The sequence below is a fragment of the Oncorhynchus gorbuscha genome, unplaced genomic scaffold (genome assembly GCF_021184085.1).
Source record: "Oncorhynchus gorbuscha isolate QuinsamMale2020 ecotype Even-year unplaced genomic scaffold, OgorEven_v1.0 Un_scaffold_7835, whole genome shotgun sequence".
Classification (NCBI taxonomy): domain Eukaryota; kingdom Metazoa; phylum Chordata; class Actinopteri; order Salmoniformes; family Salmonidae; genus Oncorhynchus; species Oncorhynchus gorbuscha.
This window is the reverse complement of record NW_025751139.1, coordinates 1,667-10,629: the sequence shown is the minus strand read 5'-3', so window position 1 is coordinate 10,629 and position 8,963 is coordinate 1,667. Positions and strand designations below refer to the sequence as shown.

At 45.5% G+C, this 8,963-nt stretch overlaps 1 protein-coding gene across 1 annotated transcript; it reads right to left on the bottom strand.

Annotated features, from left to right (window-relative positions):
* Window positions 1-213: 213 nt before the first annotated feature.
* LOC124029831 (golgin subfamily A member 7B-like) lies at window positions 214-6,172 on the bottom strand. Its single transcript, XM_046341409.1, has 4 exons — window positions 6,033-6,172; window positions 4,179-4,304; window positions 3,454-3,606; window positions 214-538 (listed from the first exon to the last, which is right to left on the bottom strand). Exons 1-4 carry the CDS (start codon window positions 6,042-6,044, stop codon window positions 362-364), a joined length of 468 nt encoding a protein of 155 aa, XP_046197365.1. The 5' UTR covers window positions 6,045-6,172; the 3' UTR covers window positions 214-361.
* Between the last annotated feature and the right edge of the window lie 2,791 nt (window positions 6,173-8,963).

The window sequence follows — 8,963 nt, the reverse complement described above, 5'->3', positions numbered from 1 at the left end:
TATAGGGAGGGTCTGGGTCTATAGGGGAGGGTCTGGGTCTAGGGGAGGGCCTGGGTCTATAGGGAGGGTCTGGGTCTATAAGGATGGTCTGGGTCTATAAGGATGGTCTGGGTCTATAAGGAGGGCCTGGGTCTATAAGGAGGGCCTGGGTCTATAAGGAGGGCCTGGGTCTATAAGGAGGGTCTGGGTCTATCCAATACACACGCACTGTACAAGCTCCTTATTCTTGGGAGCCCACGTGTACTGTTGACTCGTCATCTCTCTCGCTCCATCTCTTTCTCCCTCTTTAAATATCATACATGTGTACTGTTCACCCTCTCTGTCTATATTGTTTTCTTCATCTCTCTGTCTATTGTTTTCTTCATCTCTGTCTTTGTTTTTCTTTGTCTGTCTCTCTCTCACACACACAGAGTAGCAGTAGTAGCTGTAAGGATACGACCCTCATGCCCCTCTCAATGGGGTCAGTGATGAGTAGACCTCGCGGGGCGTAGATCTTCTCATTCTGCTCCTGGATGTACCTGCCTATCTTCTTCAACACCTGGGGAGATTGAGAAAGAGGGGGATGAAAGGGTTAGAGAGAGAGGGGAGAGGGAACAGTGAGAGAAAGAAATAACAAAAAGAGGGAGACAGTATGACAAAGTAAGGAACATACACTATCGTTCAAAAGTTTGGGGTCTCTTAGAAATGTCCTTGTTTTTGAAAGAAAAGCTATTATTTTGTGTCCATTAAAATAACATCAAATTGATCAGAAATACAGTGTAGACATTGTTAATGTTGTAAATGACTATTGTAGCTGGAAACGGCTGATTTTTAATGGAATATCTACAGAGGCCCATTATCAGCAACCATCACTCTGTGTTCCAATGGCACGTTGTGTTAGCTAATCCAAGTTTATCATTTTAAAAGGCTAATTGATCATTAGAAAACCTTTTGCAATTATGTTAACACAGCTGAAAACGGTTCTGATTAAAGAAGCAATAAAACTGGCCTTCTTTAGACTAGTTGAGTATCTGCAGCATCAGCATTTTTGGGTTCAATTACAGGCTCAAAATGGGCAGAAACAAATAACTTTCTTCTGAAACTTGTCAGTCTATTCTTGTTCTGAGCAATGACGGTATTCCATGCAAGAAATTGCCAAGAAACTGAAGATCTCGTACAGCTCTGCATACTACTCCCTTCACAGAACAGTGCAAACTGTCTCTAACCAGAATAGAAAGAGGAGTGGGAGACCCCGGTTCACAACTGAGCAAGAGGACAGTCCAGTTGTGGCCAAATGTTTTGAGAATGGCACAAATATTAATTTTCACAAAGTCTGCTGCCTCAGTTTGTATGATGGCAATTTGCATATACTCCTGAATGTTAGAAGAACAGTGATCAAATGAATTGCAATTAATTGCAAAGTCCCTTTTCCATGCAAATGAACTGAATCGCCAAAAACATTTCCACTGCATTTCAGCCCTGCCACAAAAGGACCAGCTGACATCATGTCACAGGTGTGAGTGTTGACGAGGACAAGGCTGGAGATCAATCTGTCATGCTGATTGAGTTCGAATAACAGACTGGAAGCTTCAAAAGGAAGGTGGTTCTTGGAGTCATTGTTTTACCTCTGTCAACCATGGTTACCTGCGAGGAAACACGTGCCGTCATCATTGCTTTGCACAAAAAGGGCTTCACAGGCAAGGATATGGCTGCCAGTAAGATTGCACCTAAATCAACCATTTATCGGATCATCAAGAGCTTCAAGGAGAGCGGTTCAATTGTTGTGAAGAAGGCTTCAGGGCGCCCAAGAAAGTCCAGCAAGCGCCTGGACTGTCTCCTAAAGTTGATTCAGCTGCGGGATCTGGGCACCACCAGTACAGAGCTTGCTCAGGAATGGCAGCAGGCAGGTGTGAGTGCATCTGCACGCACAGTGAGGCAAAGACTTTTGGAGGATGGCCTGGTGTCAAGAAGGGCAGCAAAGAGGCAACTTCTCTCCAGCAAAAACATCAGGGACAGACTGATATTCTACTAAAAGGTACAGGGATTGGACTGCTGAGGACTGGGGTGAAGTCATTTTCTCTGATGAATTCCCTATCCGATTGTTTGGGGCATCCTGAAAAAAGCTTGTCCGGAGAAGACAAGGTGAGCGCTACCATCAGTCCTGTGTCATGCCAACAGTAAAGCATCCTAAGACCAGTCATGTGTGGGGTTGTTTCTCAGCCAAGGAAGTGGGCTCACTCACAATTTTGCCTCACAACACAGCCATGAATAAATAATGGTACCAACACATCCTCCGAGAGCAACTTCTCCCAACTATCCAGGAACAGTTTGGTGACGAACAATGCCTTTTCCAGCATGATGGAGCACCTTGCCATAAGGCAAAAGTGATAACTAAGTGGCTTGGGGAACAAAACATCGATATTTTGGGTCCATGGCCAGGAAACTCCCCAGACCTTAATCCCATTGAGAACAATCCTCAAGAGGCGGATGGACACACAAAAACCCACAAATTCTGACAAACTCCAAGCATTGATTATGCAACAATGAGCTGCCAACAGTCAGGATGTGGCCCAGAAGTTAATTGACAGCATGCCAGGGCGGATTGCAGAGGTCTTAAAAAAGAAGGGTCAACACTGCAAATATTGACTCTTTGCATCAACTTAATGTAATTGTCAATAAAAGCCTTTGACACGTATGAAATGCTTGTAATTATACTTCAGTATCCATAGTAACATCTGACACAAATATCTAAAGACACTGAGGCAGCAAACTTTGTGAGAATTAATATTTGTGTCATTCTCAAAACTTTTGGCCCCGACTATACATTAGAGTGTCTAGTTTGAGAAACAGACACCTTTACAAGTCCTCTACTGGCAGCTTCATTAAATAGTACCCGCAAAACACCAGTCTCAACGTCAACAGTGAAGAGGCGACTCCGGGATGCTGGCCTTCTAGGTAGAGGTCCTCTGTCCAGTGTCTGTGTTCTGTCCAGTGTCTGTGTTCTGTCCAGTGTCTGTGTTCTGTCCAGTGTCTGTGTTCTGTCCAGTGTCTGTGTTCTGTCCAGTGTCTGTGTTCTTTTGCTCATGTTAATCTTTTGTTCTTTTCTGTGTTCTTTTGCTCATGTTATTGGCCAGTCTGAGTTGTGGCTTTTTCTTTGTAACTCTGCCTAGAAGGCCAGCATCCCGGAGTCACCTCTTCACTGTTGACGTTCACACTGGTGTCTTGGGCCTCAGGTTCTACTATGTGGTTCTACTGTGGTCGTAATGTTTCTACTGTGTGGTTCTACTGTGGTCGTAATGTGTTTATATTGTGTGGTTCTACTGTGATGTTCTACTATGTGGTTCTAGTGTGGTGGTTCTACTGTGGGTTATACTGTGTTTATATTGTGGTCTTACTGAAGTTCTACTGTGTTTATATTGTGGTCTTACTGAAGTTCTACTGTGGTTCTCTTGTGGTGGTTTAGCCCGGTCTCACCTTCTCATAGCGTGTCTCCATACAGAGGAAGATGAGGTAGGCTGTAGCGCAGGCCAGACATCCCTCCAGGTAGGACTGGCCTCCCATCTTCTCTGCCTCCGCATAGTAGATATTCAACCTCTTCACGGTGTCCTCAAACAACGGCCGCTCAATCTGACAGAGAGACACTCAGTTAGCGGTCTTTTCAGCCATGTGTGTGTGTGGTGTGTGTGGTGTGTGTGTGGTGTGTGTGGTGTGGTGTGGTGTGGTGGTGTGTGTGGTGTGGTGTGGTGTGTGTGTGGTGTGTGTGTGTGTGGTGTGTGTGTGGTGTGGTGTGTGGTGTGTGTGTGGTGTGGTGTGGTGTGTGTGTGTGTGTGGTGTGTGTGTGTGTGGTGTGGTGTGTGTGTGGTGTGGAGTGTGTGTGGTGTGGTGTGGTGTGTGTGTGGTGTGTGGTGTGGTGTGGTGTGGGTGGTGTAGTGTGTGGTGTGGTGTGTGGTGTGTGTGTGGTGTGTGGTGTGTGTGTGGTGTGGTGTGTGTGTGTGGTGTGTGGTGTTGTGGTGTGGTGTGGTGTGGTGTGTGTGTGTGTGTGTGTGTGTGTGGTGTGTGTGTGTGTGTGGTGTGGTGTGGTGTGTGGTGTGGTGTGTGTGTGGTGTGTGGTGTGGTGTGTGGTGTGGTGTGTGTGTGTGGTGTGTGTGTGTGTGGTGTGTGGTGTGGTGTGTGTGGTGTGTGTGTGTTAGACTACCCACCCTGCTCTCCAGCTCAGAAGGGAACTTGGTCTGGAAGCGGCAGGTGGTCCCTTCACTGTAGTCTCTCTGCAGGAACACCTTGTTGGCCAGAGATGCACTATGCCTCAACTCTTGGAGGTTATGGAACTACAGGACACAAACACACATAAGAGCGCGCACACACCCCACACCACACACCACACACACACACACACACCACACCACACCACACACACCACACACCCACACATATTTGGGGAGAGAGAGAGGAGAGAGAAAGGAGTGTGAGGAAGAGAGGGGGAGCGAGAGAGAGATTGTGGATAGAATTCTAATATGGATTAACTTTCTGGTTCTGAGGAAGCAGTGTGTATGACTCACCATGAGAATAAAACTAAACTGCTCATTCGCTCTTTCTCTCACACACACACATACTCTCTGTTCAAGAGGTAATGTATACAAACAGTGGCTGATGTAGTCTTTAGGGGTATACGATGATAGAGGAGAGGTGTTCAATCAAAGTCTGTCTGGCAGTCCGTTGGATCACGGCCCAGACAGACACAGACACACTCTCTCTCCTCTCTCTCTCACTGGTCTTCTCTCTCTGTAGCTCTCCCTCTCCTTCTCTCCCTTCCCCTCTCTCCTTTTCCCTCTCTCTTCTCTCCCTTCCCCTCTCTCCTTTTCCCTCTCTCTTCTCTCCCGTCCCCTCTCTCCCCCTCCTCTCTCTGTAGCTCTTTGTCTACCTCTCTCTCTCTCTCTCCTCTGACCATGCACACTGCTACAGCAGCCGGATCATGGAATTGAGCCAATAGAAGAAGGCCCAACATCACAGAACAGCTCACAACAAATCAATCTCTGTAAGAGCAGGGTTAGAAGGCTCAATAGGCCAAGGATGGCACCAAATGATCGTCGTCGTCGTCGTCGTCCCCCCCCCATAAAGAAGCTTGATGTCCATAGTTGTGGACTTAGCCGTTTGGCGTGTGTGTGTGGGGGGGTGTATGTAGGCCAGTCTAGTTTCTTGCTTTGGGAAACTAGTTTAGGCTGTTATGGTTCGTCAAGCTTGTTTCCCCAATGTGTCGATGAATGAGAGCCAATAAAAGGGCAGTTGGACGGAATAACGGTGTAAACGCGGAGATTTTCTCTCCTTGACCTCAATGGGTTGCTGTCCACGGTGCTGATCTCTCTTTAGTAGGTTTCAGCACTAGCACGGGCCAGCCTGCCTATACCGGATTAACGGCGGAACTCTAGAGACAAAAAAAACAAGAGCTCTGCTTTCACCAAAACAGCTTAACGGCGCGAGGATTGCTTGCTTATCCCTGTTCTCAAGCACAAGTTGTAGCATAGGCTACACAGCCCTGGAAATGCTGTTCGTGCTACAAAGATAATTCCTCTAACTAACCTCTATTCAGGCACGTAGCCTCCCGACGCCTTTAATATGGCAATATAATGATATAGGGATTATATGCTATTCACATGCCATGACGGTCAGGGTGACCGAAGAAGTGTTAAAATGACAAGCCTTCCATTTCTAATCAAAACAGATTATTTATTTGCCAAAATGAACCTGCCTGCCTGACCCGTTTGAGCAAATGTTATATTCGAAATGAACTTTTTATACGTAAATAAACAACTGTTGTGTTGATTTCTATTGTTGCTTGATAACAGAGATTGAAATGATTGTATGCTACACAATCTTTTCTATCATAGGGCTAACCTTGCTGTTACTGACAAACGCCATTCAAACGGTTCAGAATATAGGTTACAACCGTCTCCACAAGGCTACCTGCTCACATGGAAGACAATACAACCATATGCCCATAGAGGTAAAGGGAAAGACATAGGCTGAAGAAGACGATAGATTAGTCTATTCATTCTCACCTCAGTCGCCATGTTTCCATCTGACGGCGTTAGGCTACTAGGACGAGTCCCGGAGCTCAAAGCGCTTTACTGGGACACTGGGACGGGTTGGAGGGCGGGAGGAAGAGACAGAGGGGGAGGAGAGGATGGGGTGGGGCAGAGAGCGGCGGGGGTTGGGAGGACCTCACACGAGGGGGTAGGGCGCGGGGCGTGGTCTATATATCATTGCGTAGCACTTGTGTACAGTCGTGGCCAAAAGATTTGAGAATGACACAAATATTAATTTACACAAAGTTTGCTGCTTCAGTATCTTTCGATATTTTTGTCAGCTGTTACTATGGAATACGGAAGTATAATTACAAGCATTTCATAAGTGTTTTATTGACAATTACATTAAGTTGATGCAAAGAGTCAATATTTGCAGTGTTGACCCTTCTTTTTCAAGACCTCTGCAATCCGCCCTGGCATGCTGTCAATTAACTTCTGGGCCACATCCTGACTGATGGCGGCACATTCTTGCATAATCAATGCTTGGAGTTTATCAGAATTGGTGGGTTTTGTTTGTCCATCCGCCTCTTGAAGATTGACCAAAATTATCAATGGGTTTAAGGTCTGGGGAGTTTCCTGGCCATGGAACCAAAATATTGATGTTTTGTTCCCCGAACCACTTAGTTATCACTTTTGCCTTATGGAAAGGTGCTCCATCATGCTGGAAAAGGCATTGTTCTTCACCAAACTGTTCCTGGATGGTTGGGAGAAGTTACTCTCTGAGGATGTGTTGGTACCATTCTTTATTCATGGCTGTGTTCGAGGCAAAATTGTGAGTGAGTCCACTCCCTTGGCTGAGAAGCAACCCCACATGAATGGTCTCAGGATGCTTTACTGTTGGCATGACACAGGACTGATGGTAGCGCTCACCTTGTCTTCTCCGGACAATCGAAAAGGGGATTCATCAGAGAAAATGACTTTACCCCAGTCCTCAGCAGTCCAATCCCTGTACCTTTTGCAGAATATCAGACTGTCCCTGATCTTTGCCTCACTGTGCGTGCAGATGCACTCACACCTGCCTGCTACCATTCCGGAGCAAGCTCTGTACTGGTGGTGCCCCGATCCCGCAGCTGAATCAACTTTAGGAGACAGTCCTGGCACTTGCTGGACTTTCTTGGGCGCCCTGAAGCCTTCTTCACAACAATTGAACCGCTCTCCTTGAAGCTCTTGATGATCCAATAAATGGTTGATTTAGGTGCAATCTTACTGGCAGCAATATCCTTGCCTTTGAAGCCCTTTTGTGCAAAGCAACGATGACAGCACGTGTTTCCTTGCAGGTAACCATGGTTGACAGAGGTAGAACAATGATTCCAAGCATCACCCTCCTTTTGAAGCTTCAAGTCTGTTATTCGACCTCAATCAGCATGACAGAGTGATCTCAGCCTTGTCCTCGTCAACACTCACACCTGTGTTAACGAGAGAATCACTGACATGATGTCAGCTGGTCCTTTTGTGGCAGGGCTGAAATGCAATGGACAGTTTTTGGGGGATTCAGTTCATTTGCATGGCAAAGAGGGCTTTGCAATGAATTGCAATTCATCTGATCACTCTTCATAACATTCTGGAGTATATGCAAATTTCCATCATACAAACTGAGGCAGCAGACTTTGTGAAACTGTATATTTGTCTCATTCTCAACTTTTGGCTACGACTGTACATTCCTCTCCTTGTTTCCTTTCCTTCTGGTAATACAAACTGATTTTAGGAGATAGGAAAGGTGGAAACAATACGGAGGAAGACAGGTGGAATTAAGGAAAACAACAAAGTAAGGAAAGTACTTCAGACTATTGAGATTCTCCCTGGGTTGTGAGGAGAGGATTGGAGAGGAACCTGGAGCCTTCTGGCATGTGATAGATTTGGGTTGTGAGGAGAGGAACCTGGAGCCTTCTGGCATGTGGTGAATTTGGGTTGAGTAGTGACCATAGAGATAGATAGAGGACTCTAGTGCCCAAAGGCCTGTTTTAGCATGGGCAGCACCATTGAGGATGATTCTGAAGTAGTCATGACTGCAGGTGGCAGTAAATCACCAACCTTGGCTTTATATCTGTTCAAACAACACAATGCAAGTGGCAGTGTGCACCTTTTCAGTTTGTTTACCAAGTCATAGAAGTAGTAGTTGAGGACTACCTCAAAAAGGAGATGACCTCTATGGTGCTGCTTAGCTCTCACAGACGCCACAATGGGACAGATACAATGTTTACGGTAGTGAAACGCAAACAGATGCACCAAACCTGCACACTCTTTTTACATTTTTTATTTTTTAAACAGAGCTCTCTACAACTAGGCTGAAAAAAGGCAGGAAAAATATGCCATAAATTAATTTCAAACATTCAAAATCACAGTTTATTGAAGCAATGAAGAGTAAACAAACTCCTCCATTCCTGTCAAGCTAATCAAACAAATGAATTAATTAATAAATTGGATAAATATAAACTTTCAGTGGATTGAATATTGGTGATCACAATGGTAAAAGTGTAACATGTACATTCTTATGTGTCCATCTAAAGCCTGTGCTGTGTTCAAGTACTCATACCAACCTCCTGTATACTACATACTATTAGTTAATTTTAGAATACTGGAAACGAAGGGTATCCTTTCAGTTGAGTGTACTAGCACTTCGCCTGTCTACCAGAAGTTGATGCTGTTGCTATGCAACCTCTTGCTGGCTTGTTAGCATAACAAATTACTCGCTAGACATTTTACGATTTCGGCTGTGTCTGTAAATTCAATATGGGTTGCGTTCGTAAAGCGTTGTCAGTTCGTAAATCCAGAGCTTTTCGGTCTCGGACAATAGACGCTCTGGCCAAGGAAAGGCAGAGGTCAAACTGGCTGCAGAGATCTCCATGGGATTTGTAAGTCGCTCTGGAGCGTGTCAGAGCCCAATGACGCTAAATGTAAATGTAA